Below are 15,589 nucleotides of genomic sequence, written 5' to 3'. Positions count from 1 at the left end.
GTCTCATGAATAAATAAATAAAATCTTGAAAAAAAAAAAAAGAAAACTTTCAAGGAACTTGGGTGGCTCAGTCAGTTAAGCATCCAACTTTTAATTCAGCTCAGGTCATGATCTCAGGGTCGTGGGATTCTCTCCCTCTCCCCCACCACCCTGCTCTCTCTCTCTCTCTCTCTCTCTCTCTCAAACAACTAAATAAATCTTAAAAAAAAAAAAAAAAAAACAACCAAAAACTTTCTTGAGACAAAATTCATATACCATAAAATGTAAAATTTTATTTTTTATAAGATTTTATTTATTTGACAGAGAGACAGACAGCACAAGCAGGGGAAGCTGCAGGCAGAGGGAGTGGGAGAAGCAGGCTCCCCGACAAGCAGGGAGCCCAATAAAGGGACTTGATCCTAGGATCCTGGGATCATGACCTGAGGGGAAGGCGGACACTTAGCCAACTGAGCCACCCAGGTGCCCCAAAGTGTAAAATTTTAGTATATCCACAGAGTTGTGCAACCACCACCACTATCTAATCTCAGAGTATTTATATCACTCAAAAGAAACCCCATCTCCCCCTCTCCAGACCTGCCCTGGCAGTGGAAGCACTTGGCGCCTCTGTGTTACCAGCTGAGCCCCATGTACTGGCCATTCTTCCTGGGTCTACCTGAAGCTGGCCCAAGGCCCCTTGCTCTGGGCCCTCAGTTCTCACTCCTTCTTCTAGGCTGAGATAGTCAGTGGGTGGGGGGAGGGCAGCCCTGCTTTTCCTGGTGCTTCTCTATCAATTCTTTTCTCACTTCTGCCAGAAGCTGCCAAAACCTGCCAAAACTCTCGAGACAAACAAAACTGTCATGTCTAACAGGCTGCTTGGGTTTGTACCACTTCCTTTCTCTGAAGCAATAAAGCACAAGCCATGTACCTGCTGGGATTCATTCATTCAATAAATATTTATTAACAGTCTGCTTTGTGACATGAACTATTTCAGGAACTGGGGTGCCTTCCTGAACAGAAATACAGAAATCCCTGTTCCTCTGGATCTATTTGAGCAGAGAGAAAGGAACAACGAATAACCAAATTAAATCGTACGTCACAAGGTGAGAAGTACTATGGGGCCATTGGGCAGAACAAGCAGGACAGGGAATGCGAGAGGGCTGGCAGTTTTAAACAGGGTGGTCAGGGTAGGCCTCACCAAGAGAGGGACATTCCAGAAAGACAAGGGGGAAATGCAGAGAGAAAAGCATATGTGAAAAACCTTTTGCTGGCTCTCCTTTGTCCCTGAATAAATTCCTGACTTTAAACAAGGCCTTTGGCTTGTTCATGGCCTGGATCCTGCTTCCATCCAGTCTCACCAACACAAAGTCCACTACATAAACACATACACAGGGCAGCCCGGGGGGCTCAGCAGGTTTAGTGCTGCCTTCAGCTGAGGGCATGATCCTGGAGACCCCGGATCGAGTCCCACGTTGGGCTTCCTGCATGGAGCCTGCTTCTCCCTCTGCCTGTGTCTCTGCCTCTCTCTCTGTGTGTGTCTCTCATGAATAAATAAAATATTTTTTAAAAAATTTAAAAACACATGCACACACAAAAGCACACACAATACGTGCGCTCTGTTTCCGCACTCTGACCAGTCTTTAATGTGTGTGCTCTCCCTGGGTCCCATGAAGCAGATGCGAAATGCTACTCACAGCATAAACATGAAATATCAGAGGGTTTGTGGGAGAACATAGGAGGCTCGCCAGAATGGAGCAACATGGAAAATATACAAAAGTCCTAGCCACAGGGCCGCCTGGCTGGCTCAATCTGAAGAACATGCATCTCTGCATGGATCTTGGGGATGGGAGTTTGAGCCCTACACGGGGTGTGGAGCCTACTTAAAGGAAAAAAAAAAGTCCTAGCCATAAAGTGGGGCTTCCAACCTCAAGCTCACTTATCACTACAGATCACCGGCATGTGAAGGGACACTCAGAGGTCATCCATTCCACCCCTCAGTGGGGCCCAGAGAGGGATGGTGGCATTCTTAGGGTCACACAGCCTTATCTGCACATCAAAGTCAGATATTCTACAGGAAGAATATTCTGTGCATGAAGCTGTTTCATGAGACTTCAAGTTCCTCTATTGTCAGGAGAAATGACCGATTAGATTTCCTCTCCACCAACTGACCACGGCTGAGCTCCGCCAGAGTTAAAAGGGCCCCTTGTGGGCAGCACCATCTTTCCTGACTGAGGATTCTTTCTGGGGGCTCTCAGTGTGTGCTGGAAACACAAAGGTGGGCTCTTTGCTGTTCCTCAGGAGGAGGGGACTGTCGAAACAGAATCCTGAAAGAATCGTGCCACAGACTTGGCCCTCTGTGGTGTGATCGTATGAGTTGGGATTCTATGGTTGGCACCAAATTCTCTGCCTAGGAGCCAGAGGAGGGGAGTCTCTGGTGGCTCAACAAGAAAAGGAGCACTTTAGAATTTCAGGGCTAAAGTGTGATAAGCATAGCACACATAAGGAAGTGAGAACTAAGTGTGAAGGTCATCAGATCGTGACAAAGCCAACAAAAACAGCCAAATGAATAAAGCTGTGTTGTCAATCCTTTTACAGGGAGATGGAGGTGGGGACAAGAGACTGTGAGCCTGCTTCTTATGCCTACTTCCCCAAACCACCAAATCCCTTCCATGCTCTTGGGGCCCAGATGCTTCAAAACAGGAGCATAGGGAAAGAGAGTAAAAAAATAAATAAAACAAGATGAAACCAGAGAGGGAGACAAACCTTAAGAGACTCTTAATCATAGGAAACAAACAGGGTCCCTGGACGGGAGGTGGCTGGGAGGATGGCGTAACTGGATGATGGACATTAAGGAGGGCATGTGATGTGATGAGCACTGGGTGTTATGTAAGGGTGATGAATCATTGACCTCTACCTCTGAAGCCAAGAATACATTATATGTTGATTAATTGAATTTAACTAAAATTTAAAAAGAAAAGAATATCCATAAGTCCTTCTCCCCATTGCTTCCTCCATGGGCTAGTGTCTCCCAGACCTCCTCATGGTGTCAGTCCGACATTCTTTCCCTGAGACTGTCCTATCCCTGACTTCCCTCTAACCCCCACTCTGGTTAAGATTGAGGATTTTAGAAGCTGCAAGACCCTGAGCAAGTGTCTTGACCTTTTGCAATCTGTTTCCGGTCCAGAAGCATTTGTGCTAGTGATGACAAGGCCCCCCAATTTATTGAGCAAGCTCCCACTGCAAGGTTCTGTGCTGAAAAATTAATATAGGAGTCTTCATTTAAAACTTACAACACCGCTATAACATAAATTCTGTTATAATTTTCATTTTATTGACTAGGAAACCAAGGGTCAGAAACATAAAACCACTTGCCTGAGGTCTCATAGCCAATACCTGCTGGCTCAGGGTTTGAACCGTCATACTCCAGGCTCAAGTCTCTGGTAAGGTCTCTCTGAGGATTCCCTATTCCCACAGGAAGACTGGCAAAGGGTTGCTAAGTATATTTAAAAATGAAATACTGCTAAAGGTCACTCACTGGGGGGTGCCTGGATGGCTCAGTGGCTTAAGTGTCTGCCTTCTGCTCAGGCCATGATCCTGGGGTCCTGGGACCTAGTCCCATAATGTGCTCCCTGCTCAGTGGGGAGTCTGCTTCTTTCTCTCCTCTCCCCCTGCTCATGCTGTTTCTCTCTCAAATAAATAAATAAATAAAATCTTTAAAAAAAAAAAAAGAGAGATAGATTAAAAAAAAAAAAAAAAAGGTCACTCATCCCCCCAGAAAAGTCTCCCAGGCCAGCCACCAAAACCGGATAGATGAAATGGACAGACAATACACAGAGATACCAGTAAGAAAAAAGTCTACCACCCTAGAAACCAAAGAAATACAAGTTAAAATTAAAACGGTGTGTTGCTTTTGGCTTATCAGATTGGAAAAGATAGAAAAAGAATGGCTACTGGCCCAAAGCCCCGGGGGCATAATGTAATTTACTCCTAATTTGTTGCTATTTTGTCCGTAAAATGGACTTGACAATTTTTCACTCAACATGTTAGGCGTCACTGGGTTTATGAGAAGAGCAATGAGCGTGTTAATGATAACTGCAGGGACCAGGCGAATGCGAAACGAGCTAAAGGGCCAAACGGAGGGCGGCAGGTGGCCGGGGCCTCCCGCGGGCGCGCGGCTGGCGGGGAGCAGGTGCGCGCGCCCCGCCGGGAGGGAGGCCGCACGCCCGGACCACAACTCCCAGGAGCCCGCGCGCCGCCTCGCCCCACCACGTGACCGCGCGGCCCGGCTCGCGATCGCGGCGGCGGCGTCCGAGCGGACTCGGAGCGGGGAGACCCGAGCGAGCAGCAGCCGCGGCCCCGGCGCCCGCCCGCCCGGCGCGTTCGCCCCAGGGTGAGTCCCGACGCCGCCGACAGCGGCGAGGCCGAGACGGTGGACGGAGCCGGGTGAGGGGACGCGGGAGGCGGCGCCGGCGGTGGCTTTGCCGTGGGGTTTTCTGTGTGTGCCTCCTGCTGGGAGTCCGTCGGGCCCGACAGCAGCGGGGGCGCGGTGGGTGAGGCACACGTGGGTGGGGGTCCCTTGCCCCGGGCGCACGGACGGGACATTCCGGGAAGCCCCCCCCGAGGGAAGCCCTCCCACCTGGAGGGAAGCCCCCACCTAGAGGGAAGCCCTCCCACCTGGAGGGAAGCCCCCCACCTGGAGGGAAGCCCTCCCACCTAGAGGGAAGCCCCCCACCTGGAGGGAAGCCCTCCCACCTGGAGGGAAGCCCCCCACCTGGAGGGAAGCCCCCCACCTGGAGGGAAGCCCTCCCACCTGGAGGGAAGCCCCCCACCTAGAGGGAAGCCCCCCACCTGGAGGGAAGCCCTCCCACCTGGAGGGAAGCCCCCCACCTGGAGGGAAGCCCTCCCACCTGGAGGGAAGCCCCCCACCTGAAGGGAAGCCTCCCCCAGAGGGAAGCCCTCCCACCTGGAGGGAAGCCCCCCACCTAGAGGGAAGCCCCCCACCTGGAGGGAAGCCCCCCACCTAGAGGGAAGCCCCCCACCTGGAGGGAAGCCCTCCCACCTGGAGGGAAGCCCCCCACCTGGAGGGAAGCCCCCCACCTAGAGGGAAGCCCTCCCACCTGGAGGGAAGCCCCCCACCTGAAGGGAAGCCTCCCCCAGAGGGAAGCCCTCCCACCTGGAGGGAAGCTCCCCACCTAGAGGGAAGCCCCCCACCTGGAGGGAAGCCCTCCCACCTGGAGGGAAGCCCCCCACCTAGAGGGAAGCCCTCCCACCTGGAGGGAAGCCCCCCACCTGAAGGGAAGCCTCCCCCAGAGGGAAGCCCCCCACCTGGAGGATGCCCCTCAGGCCCTCTGGCCACGAGCACATGCCCCGGGGCTGGCCCCCTGCCCTGGCAAGCTGGGGGTCTGGGTCTTTAGGAGGGAAAAACCCCAGCCCAGCTACTTTCCATCCTCCCTACATTTGGGTAGGAAGTAGCGTTTCAGATGAATTGCTGTGTTTTGTTTTGTTTTGTTTTTTTAGATAGAATTCACCTGGGTGGAGAGGATGACAGCTTGCAAGACTCTTTGGTCTTTGAAGAAATCATAATTTTCTTCATCCCATAAAGCATATCATAGAATTTAAGATACAGGAAGCCAGTACTGGTCATTGGGCTAACGGCCCCTCCACCCCCTGCTAGCCTTCTAAAAGGGGAAATAGATGGGAAGAGCTTGTGAAAAGTTCCTGAGCCAGGCACTGCGGGACAAGGACCTGAACCTCCCCCTGACGTCTTGGGTTTATAAATGAGACAGCTCTTCCCCAAGCGTAAGGAGCCCCAGATGCAAACATGAAGAAGAAAACAAGGCCATGATTGCTCTCTTCTTCACCGCGGCCCCTCCCTACCCAGGGTGGGGCCCTGACTAAGGCGCAGATAAGTCAGACTCAGGGGCTGGAGGCTGAGATTCTGCCTAAGTGGGGAAACAAAATAGGATGCTGCCTCTTACATACCTGACCACAGGGCCCTTTCACTGGAAAATGCCGCCCCATGTCAGGGTGTGCTGATTTGAATCTTTTTCTCCAGCGAAAAGGCCAGGGTAGGTGGGCCTTTGTCCTTCCTGGACTCCAAGTGCACTTCCAGCTCGGAACATACTGGACTGTCCGTCTTCCCCTGGCTGCCTCCTGCTGCTCCTGCTTCAGAAGATGTTTTAGCCATCTGCCTTCCTGGCTGCTTTAGGTGTCCCCCTGGGGGCTGCCTCCCCTGTGCCTCCCTCTCACCCACTACATACACCCTGTTCTAATGATCTGCTCCCTTCCCTCTCTCCTAACAGTTCCATGAGGGCCAAGGACTTGTCTCATCCCTTTCCATATTGCCAGCACCTGCACCCCTAGCAAAAACAGAAGCCAGTGTTTGTCATCCGAAATACTTCTGTTGCTTTGTGGGTGTTCACGTCTGTAGCAAAAGCTGTTTGAGGCCCCTGAGACATCTGGCCCAGGCCCAAGGATGATAGAAGGAAGCCAGTCAGGGAACTTCTCTGATTAGCTAGCCGTTGGGGACATTCCAGTCATGCCAACTGCTTTATTAAGTGAACTCAGGGAAGGGGCATGGTGCAAACACCTGCCACATTTCCCACTGCAGCGATGGTGCTTGAGCCTTCATCTGAAGCCGAATGAGCGTGACTCCGGCGTAAATAGAGTTTCACGAGACAATTTGTACTTGTTTTTTCATGTTTATCTTTAGTGAACATTTTGCCCTATCAACAAATATGCTTTTTGAAATCTTAACAAGGGAGGTCTCTGGGTAGTAAGACTCAAAATGATTTCTACTTTCTTTTTGGTGTGTTTCAGCTCTTATACTAAGCAAGCACCCCCTCACATTGAGGGAGCAAGAAGCTATATTTTTATTTTAGAATTCTTCCACATGGTTTTTAAATGACTGCCCAGGTTTCCATTTTCTTCTTATGAGGTCTTGGGCAAATCCTTTCCCCTGTTGGGACTCATTTCCCCCATATGGGAATGAAATGGGGGTAGAAAGGGGCCAAGTTGGACGACGACAGTGTTTTTTACACTTCACTCAGAGCCCCCGGTTTTACATATGGTGGAGTTACAAGGAAGACTTTATTTGGTCATGATCCCTGGCAAAAAAAACAAACCCAAAGTCAAAACTGAAAGCCAGGGGACTAAAAACCTCTGAGAAAACGAATACGGCCCAGGGATGTGCTGCCCAGCATGGTGACTGGTTACTACTGTATGTTTGAGAGTTGCTGAGAGAGTAGGTCTTTTTTTTTTTTTTTTTTTTTTTTTGAGAGTAGGTCTTAAATGTTCTTGTAACTATGTGTGGTGTTGGATATTAACTAGTCTCAAAACGTGGTGATCGTGATCGTTTCACAATAGATACAAATGCCAGAATCATGCTATATACTCGAAACTAATATAAAAAGTTACATGTCAATTATATCACACACACACACACACACACAAACTTTCTAAGGACACTCTAGCTCTGATATTTGGGGATACTAATAGTTGATTTAGAAGGCAAAGCGTTCTATCACCTAATCCCCCTCAGCCAGGATCTCTTTAGCTGGAGGAGCACTGACAGTGCTTGCAGAGCCACTGCTGCTGAGGTCCTAGTTGATGAGAGGGGACCTTCCTTTCCCTGAGACGGTGAACTAACATTGATCCCTCCAACTTTAATCTTGCCCAATACAGTCATTAAGCCTGGTGTGGGTATTGAGGATCGCCACCCGGCTCCCTTCTTGTCCTTTCTTGGCGAGCAAGAGGCAGTGTGGTATCCTGGAATGTACAGCACTATGGCATCCAGCTAGACCTGGCTCTGAATCCCAGCTCTGCCGACTTACTAGCTTTGTGACCTGCAGCAAATTACTTAACTCTTCTGAGCTTAGTTTCCCCAGTTTTCTTTTCTGTGTGATGGGCCTAATTGTTCCTGTCACACAGAATATGGTTCTGAAATAAGGTAATGTATGAAAAGCCATTGATGCCACCCCAAACACAGGCTGGGCAAGGTGCTCTTTGAGAAGGGCATTCAGATGGGCAGCATGGTCACTGCGCCTACCTTCATTCTTTCTATAAGGCTGGGAGCTCATCGAAGGCAGAAACATTAACCTTTGTTCAGAATGCTGGGCACAGAGTGGGGTCAGCAAATGTTTAATGAATGAGTGGACAGATGTGGAGTGGAGTGGAGACAGCTGCCCCTGGCCCCTCCACGATACACATGGCCAGAGCAGAATGACTGGGGCCCTGGGGGTAAGAGGCAGTCATTGCTCAGTGTACTGCTTCCCCATTGGGTTTGGAGGGCACAGAGGGGACAGCTCAGCATGACCTGAGGACACCGAGGTGTGTGTTATCCCCTATACCTCATGTCCACCTGGAGTAGGACCAGCTCATTATAGCTCTGCTGCTAACCCACTGCCCTGTTTGGCCTCAATTGATCCTAATGACCACTGATGGCCCTTCCAGCACTTAAGACCAGTCACCTCATTCATCTGGACCTTTAGGGAAGGCTGCTGGAGAGCATTAGGGACCATGACTTTCACTGCCTTAAACCCCCTAAAATGCAAATTCCCTTTTCTTTCAGATGCATTTCATCTTCTCCAACGAGGTGGTGCTCCTGTTTGATTTCTGGAGTGTCCACAGTCCTGCAGGTAAAAATTGGAAAGCCTAATAAGCTTGTAGCTCGGAAAACTTTGTTGCTCTAGGCAGTGGACAGCCTGGGTTCTCTTTGGTGTTACACTCTGTGGACATTTAAGTGAGCCTGACTCCTCTCACATAAACATTGAGCAGGAACTTCACATTTATAATTCCATTTGCATGCACTGCTCTTCAGATCACAAGAGGCTCCATGAACTCACTGATTGTCACAAGGGCCCAGAGACAGGCCGAGGATACAACTTTTGCCTTTGTGAGTAAAGAAGGAACAGAAACCCAAAGAGGGTAAGAGACTTGTCCAGGGTCACAGAGCCAGTAGCATCAGAGCCAGAACTAGATGGAGGCCTCCTGCTGCCTCCTAGTAACCCCCCAGCACCTACCTCCTACCATGCCTAGCATCCACTCAGAAGCCCATAACAGCTGTTGCAGGCTGGACCTCAAATGAGACACCAATTTGCAAGAGAATGGTATTGGTGTGACTTGAAAAGGCAGGGCTGAAAGTTCCATTTCAGGTTAAAAAACTGTATCTTAATAGTAGGTGGAAAGCGGCCCAAGTGCCCAGCCCCACAAGTGCTGATCAACTAAATCACGGTCATCCCTACAGTGGTCACCCCCCGCCCCCCTAATCCCAGTCATTGTAGTATTCTTCCTCGAAGTCCTGAGTTGACTGGGCTCAGCTAAGCCGTCCCCACTCACAGCATCTCCGGCGGGTGTAGTCAGACAGTGGCTGCAGCTGGAGTCCTCCTGAAGGCTGCCTCAGGCTCGTGTCTCCTGGCCGCTGCTGGTCATCAGCGAGGACCTCCGGCAGGGGTTGCTGGTTGAACACCCACATGTGGTGTCTCCTGCGGTCTGGGCTTCCTCATGGCAGGGCAGCTGGGTTCTGGGGCATGAGTGTGTCCAGAGAACAAGGTTAGAAGCGCCTGGGATTTTTTTTTTTAAATGGTATTTAATTTATTTTATTTTTTTAAATTTTATTTATGATAGTCACACACAGAGAGAGAGAGAGAGGCAGAGACATAGGCAGAGGGAGAAGCAGGCTCCATGCATCGGGAGCCCGACGTGGGATTCGATCCCGGGTCTCCAGGATCGCGCCCTGGGCGAAAGGCGGGCGCTAAACCGCTGTGCCACCCAGGGATCCCAGCGCCTGGGATTTTTAAGACCTAGCTTTGGAAGTCACAGAGCCTTATTTCCACCTTTACTGGGTGAGAAAGTCACAAAGGTCTTCTCAGCCTAAAGAGGGGGACATGGCCCCCACCACTTGATGGCAGGGGTGTTTGACATTATAAGAGCATGTGGGGTGGAATAGGGTGAGGTGGCCATCTTTGGAAAACAGACTGTATCTGATACTTTGAAACCACAGAAATAAGGTAGGTCTGTATGAACTGAGGGGACAGTGTACTTGGATGATGTCAGATGCAGAAGAATATGCACAGGGAGATACCTACAGCAGGTGTCCCCGGAGAGCTATATAGGAAAGTGCTCTGGGGAGAGCACTGGGGTTTTAGGCACTGGGCTGGGAAGACTTACCTTTCACTCTATACCTTGTTGTACTGGTTGAATTCATGCCATGTGCACGTAATTACATGTAATTTTATGTTTTAAAATATAACCTGCATCTTTTGTAGCTGATTTCCTCCTGGGAGCCCAATAAAATAACTATAGCTGGACCATTTAGTATCCCTCCCTGTCTTATAAAACAGAAGTAGCAATTAGCAGCTAATTTTACAGCAGCTCTCATAAGCACTTCATGTTTTCTGTCAAATAATTTAGTGGTTTTTTTCCCCACTATTATAAAAGCCATACAGAAGCTTAGGAAAATTAGGTGAGAAGAAAATAAAAATCTCATATCCTAGTTTGCACAGATAATTATGACTCTTGTTGTCTCTCCTTCCTTCCAGACTTTTCTGTGTACATCCTCATACATAGGAGCTTGCATACATGCTCTTCCCTTAACAAGTCAGGACAGACTTGTGCTGCCTTTTGGGGGGGGGGTGGCAGAGCGGGGAGCTGCGGGCAGTGTGTGTGACTCTTCACCCTTGGCCTCTGGCTTTCCAGATGGCTTCTTTTCCTGATCTCAAAGACATACCCAAAAGGCCATCCTGACCAAGAAAGAGCTGGAGGGGGAAAGAGAGTCAAGTTCTGAGCCCAAGCAGGGTGGGGAAGAAGATGCGAGAGAGGGAGGTGGAATGGATCGAGAGGGACCGGGTGGAGGTGCTCTTCTCCACCTATTCCAGGTCCCGGGGGAAGCTGCCAGAAGGGATCAGTGCTTGCCTATCCAGGTCTCTGCAACTCCGCTTCGTTTGACAGGCATGGCCCTTTCAGTGCTGGTGGTCCTGTTCCTGGCTGTGTTGTATGAAAGCATCAAGGTTGGCAAAGCCAAGCTGCTCTACTGGGCTGTAGTGAGCATGTCCATCCCCGCCAGCCAGCTCACTGAGGAGACAGACCAGGATTCTTCGGGCTCAGACTCGCCCCCGGTCAGCACAACCCGCCTCAGGTAACAGGCAGTGTAGGGAATGGCAGCGTACTCACATTCACCCTGAGAGACAGGCTGGGCCCGGAGGGCCTTAGCCCCACTTCATGGAAAGCAAACTGAGGCCCAGGACTTGCCAAAGTGCTTACAGTGGGTAAGTTGTGAGGTGAACCAGAGCAGGGGTCCCCTGATGCCTAGGCCAGAGCTCCACGAACAGCCCACTGGGGAGGCTCAGATCCCCAGAACTCTTCCTGCAGGCCTTGGTCTGGCAACAGGGGTGTCCACCCAGTGCCTTCTTCAAATCTCAGCAGCCTTTCTTAGGTCACCAGGGCTTCCAAAGCCAAGACGGAATCTGCAGCTGTCCCTACACAAATAGTAGGAATTGCTGTCAGCAGTGGAGCAGGCTTGGTGGGGGAGCCCGAGCCTCCTTCCCACCCCGGTCTGGTAAGGCAGCCACATAGGGTCTGCTTCGGCCCTCTCTAGCTGTGCTTCTTGAGCCGGCCTGTCCTTACACGCATGTCTCTGCCGTTCACGCCCACCCCTCGAGGGAGGTATTATTCTTGTTTTACTGATAAGGAGATTTCAGTTCAGAGAGGTTAAGATGTTTGTGCTAAGCCACAATATAGTTAAGTGGCAGAGCTAGGAGTTGATCTTTCCATTGTAATACTGCCTCCCCCAGTAGATGCAGAAAGAAAAAAAAAATACCTGCCTTACTGATGATTTTGTATTAGTCTTTAGCAGACATGACAATACATGCCTCATTTTCCCTTTCTGCCTTGTATGCCAGGAAGCTCAGAGCTGAATGTAGTAGAGATGTGATTATCCAAGGCTCCTTGTGCCAGGCCCTGTTCCCTATCAGTGGTTTCTCATACAGCTCTTTAGAAATAAATCTCTTCTGAGTTAAGCATACACATTATAAATAAGCTGGGCCTGTTAACTCAGCCGCTTTTTCTAGTTCCTGCACCAGCTCCTAGCTTCCAGCTCATTACCGACACTAACTTGGCTCTACTTTTCATTTAGGTGGCTTTTCTGTCACTTTGGCCAGTCTGTAATCCATGTCCTTCAGGTGGTCATAGGCTACTTCATGATGCTGGCTGTCATGTCCTACAACACCTGGATTTTCTTCGGCGTGATCCTCGGCTCTGCTGTAGGCTACTACCTAGCCTACCCGCTTCTCAGCATGGTTTAGCTGGTGAGGGCTATGCAGGGACCAGGGGGCTGCATAGAGAGCTGGGAGCCCCTCAGCTCTTCCAGCAGACATTGAACCTCCAGCCACATGTCTATTTCTTATGATGGCTGTTCCTCACCTTGCTTCTAGCTCCAGAGACTTTCTGCTGAAGCCAGCATGTGCTGTCTGGAGTTCGGTGTCCACTGCAGCTACGTCTGTCCTCAGCCAGCCTGCACAGGGCCTGGACGTGGACATTTTGTGCCTTAATAAGGCTGCTGTGACCTGAGGGAGAATGGAGACCAGAACCTGGGGACAGGGTTGCTGAGCCCATGATGAATTATCTCTGTTGACTCAAAATTAAGAATTTCCAAAGATCTTCAAGACAGGGAGATGGGATCTGGGTGACAGAGGGGGCATGGAAGCTGCATACCTTCTGCCCTTGTGATTCATGCCTTAGAGGAGCATCTTCCATTGGACTTCCTGACCTCTTCTGTCTTTGAGGGATGGAGACCAAGCTGGCTCCTTTTTTCTCACCTTTCTGCCTTTGGGACACATAAAGATGGTCTCTTCTGTGGATCATGGTGACAGAGATTTTTCATTTTTCCCACTGAACCTCTGGCTCACAATTTTGCACATGAATACAGAATTTTTAGCAAAATGATTTCATCTGATTCCTGATAGATAGCAGCGTCTGCTGGAAACTGATTCTCTTTCTTCTGGGTCCGACAGCAGAGTCAAGGCCAAGAAGCAGGACTGTTACCAAGGCTCCTGACCTATCCTCTGGACAGTGAACTTCTCCCATCAGACAGCACTGTGTGTGGGATGAAGGCGGTCTAATGGCTTGAGGTGTCTGGGGCACTTTTCAGGCCCCCCGTGCTCGCTTTTATCCTGTTCCTTCTTTTATGCAGAACAGAGAACTGCACTGAATTCAGTACTTCCTGTTCTCTCTTTCTTACTTACTGCTCACCCATCTCGTCTGGTGGGGAAACAGGATTCATTCCCTTGAAATCCTGGGCAAGCCACATGGAGTATGGACTGAGGACGAAGTATGTAGGCAAACCAAAGCGTGTTACACGTAGAGTTAGACAGGACTCTCCAGATAGTTTACTTGACAGAAAAAGAAACCAGAGACCCAGGGAGGGAACATCACTGCTGGATACTGTAATGTCTGTGCTCAAGTACCTCACAGGCTAGATGAAAGACCGTCTTAAGCTTGGGAAATTACAAAGGAAATAGAAGTTTTAATAAATGTTATTTTTAAACAACCTGTGGCCATTCTTGTGTTTCTGCTCAAACAGCAAGCACACACCACCCTTGTAGCAACTGCAGGAGCTGGGTAGGGCAAATGCAGCTAGTAGTGCTGGCTGTAGGGCTGTCCAAGGACTGAGTCTGTCCATCTGCTATGAAGGCAACGTTGTGCTCAGGGAAGCCAGTCCTGAAATGCTGCCCTCAGGCAGACAGCCCACAACCTTGCCTCACCGAGACCTCATGTTCACACACCAAGTCCTGCTGGGGTGCTGCCTTGCTGTGAGAAAGACAACTAACTGCTACATAGCCGGCAAAGCACCTTCTTTCCCTGAGGGCAGAAGCAAAAATACATCAAAACTACTTTTTAATTTGCAGTGAGAACTGTAACAAAGTATGGGACACGTTGAGTATTGATTAGTGCAATCTCCCCACCTCGGCAGCAAATAGGAAGGCCGCTCCATGTCACAAGGTGGGAGTAAAGTTTCCAAGGTCCAGTGTGGTCTTGCTGATGAAGCCTCACGTACCCAGTTATACGTCCTGACCAGCTAAGGCTCCCTCCCCTGGGGCATTGCTAAAATGAGCACTTCCATGGGTGACAGGCAACCTCTTCGGTTTGATACAGTCTCTAAATGTGGTACGTGGGAGGCATGAATGGCACAGAGGGCTTTTAAACAAATCTGCTCTAGAGAAGCTGATTAGATTAAGTAAGCATTTCAACCTTCTTCATGGCCAAGTCACAAAAGGTGGCACTTTTTTTCTTCTACCTTTAGTTTTCTTTTAATTTGATACCTCTCTAGTGCTTTTTATGCCACGTAGTGTTGTAAGCACTTGACAGTATCAACTCATTTAACCTTCACAACCAGGTAGAAACTCTTCATCCTTGTTTTAGAACAGAGGAAGCTGGGCAGCCTGGGTGGCTCTGCGGTTTAGCACCGCCTTCAGGCCAGGGCCTGGTCCTGGAATCCTGGGATTGAGTCCCACATCAGGCTCCCGGCAGGGAGCCTGCTTCTACCTCTGCCTGTGTCTCTGCCTCTCTCTCCCTCTCTCTCACGAATAAGTAAAATCTTAAAAAAATAAAAAAGAGGAAGCTGAGGCACAAAGAAGTTAGTCATCCAGCTCGTGAGTGGCAGAGCCAGGGCTGTAGTGGCAGGCAGCCTGGCCCAAGTCTGCTCCTTAGCACAGATGCACGTGAGGCTGACAGGGTCACCGGCCCAGGCCACACAGCACCCAGTGCTGCGAGGCTGTGAACACAGGCAGCAGGGACTGAGAAGTCTGTGCCGTGTTTTTTACCGCAACAGGGCAGAGATTGTTTCAGAAGACCGGGGTCCAGGATTTCTGACAAGCATGACTACCCCTTTTCCCCCAACCCAGTGAAGGATGCCATCCTGGTGGACAAGAGCCCAGGTTCCAGAAAAGGCTAGCCAGGATTTGAATTCTTATTCTCCTGCTTACTAGCTATGTAACCTTGGACAAGTTAATTGACTTCTTTAAGGCTCGGTGTCTCCTCTGTAAAATGGGGATAAGTGTCTTCTGCAAGAGCTGCTGGAGAGGGGTACCTGGGTGGCTCAGTGGTTGAGCATCTGTTTGGCTCAGGTTGTGATCCCAGGGGTCCTGGGATCGAGTCCCGCATCTGACTCCCCACAGGGAGCCTTCTGTCTGCCTAGGTCTCTGCCTCTAGGTCTCTCATGAAAAAATAAAATCTTAAAAAAAAAAAAAAAAAAAAAAAGAACTGCTGGAGAGTCTGTGTAAAATGCTCAACAACTAAGTTTACTAAACAGTGGTTCTTACTGCCTCCCAGCCCCACTTATGGCTCACAGGCTCACAAAGGATCTGTCCTCATGGACTGTCAGGCCATCAGAATTCAGGATACTATCTTATAAACATTGTAAACCAGGGAACACTTCTATTAAAATTATTCTCCTTTTCGAAGACTGGTTGCATGGTCTTTGGAATATCCTGAAACAAGTAAAGTGAGCACAACTATTTTCTCCCTACTCTTCTCTGCATTAGTCCTGGCCCCGAGTCCAGAAGGAACGGAAGCTGCTCTCAAAGTGAAGCATCAATCCAGGGCCAGCATTGAACGACGA

The 15,589-nt window shown here is 49.9% G+C and overlaps 1 protein-coding gene across 5 annotated transcripts; it reads left to right on the top strand.

Moving 5' to 3' along the window:
* The first annotated feature begins 4,232 nt into the window (after window positions 1–4,232).
* On the top strand, window positions 4,233–13,519 carry SLC31A2 (solute carrier family 31 member 2). Of its 5 annotated transcripts, none has more exons than XM_041764176.1 (5): window positions 4,233–4,366; window positions 8,546–8,612; window positions 10,924–11,110; window positions 12,107–12,278; window positions 12,405–12,543. In XM_041764176.1, the coding sequence occupies exons 2-4, from the start codon at window positions 8,546–8,548 to the stop codon at window positions 12,273–12,275; spliced, it is 423 nt and encodes a 140-aa protein (XP_041620110.1). In that variant the 5' UTR covers window positions 4,233–4,366; the 3' UTR covers window positions 12,276–12,278; window positions 12,405–12,543. The 5 variants fall into 5 exon arrangements, with proteins under 5 accessions (XP_041620110.1, XP_041620113.1, XP_041620109.1 ...); XM_041764177.1 differs by adding an exon at window positions 5,494–6,044 and having other exon boundaries at window positions 4,259–4,366; window positions 12,107–12,546; XM_041764179.1 differs by lacking the exon at window positions 12,107–12,278 and having other exon boundaries at window positions 12,405–13,519.
* The last annotated feature ends 2,070 nt before the right edge of the window (window positions 13,520–15,589 follow it).

The sequence above is a fragment of the Vulpes lagopus genome, chromosome 7 (assembly GCF_018345385.1).
Source record: "Vulpes lagopus strain Blue_001 chromosome 7, ASM1834538v1, whole genome shotgun sequence".
Lineage (NCBI taxonomy): Eukaryota > Metazoa > Chordata > Mammalia > Carnivora > Canidae > Vulpes > Vulpes lagopus.
The sequence above is the reverse complement of the archived record's forward strand: the minus strand, read 5'-3'. Positions and strand labels throughout refer to the sequence as shown.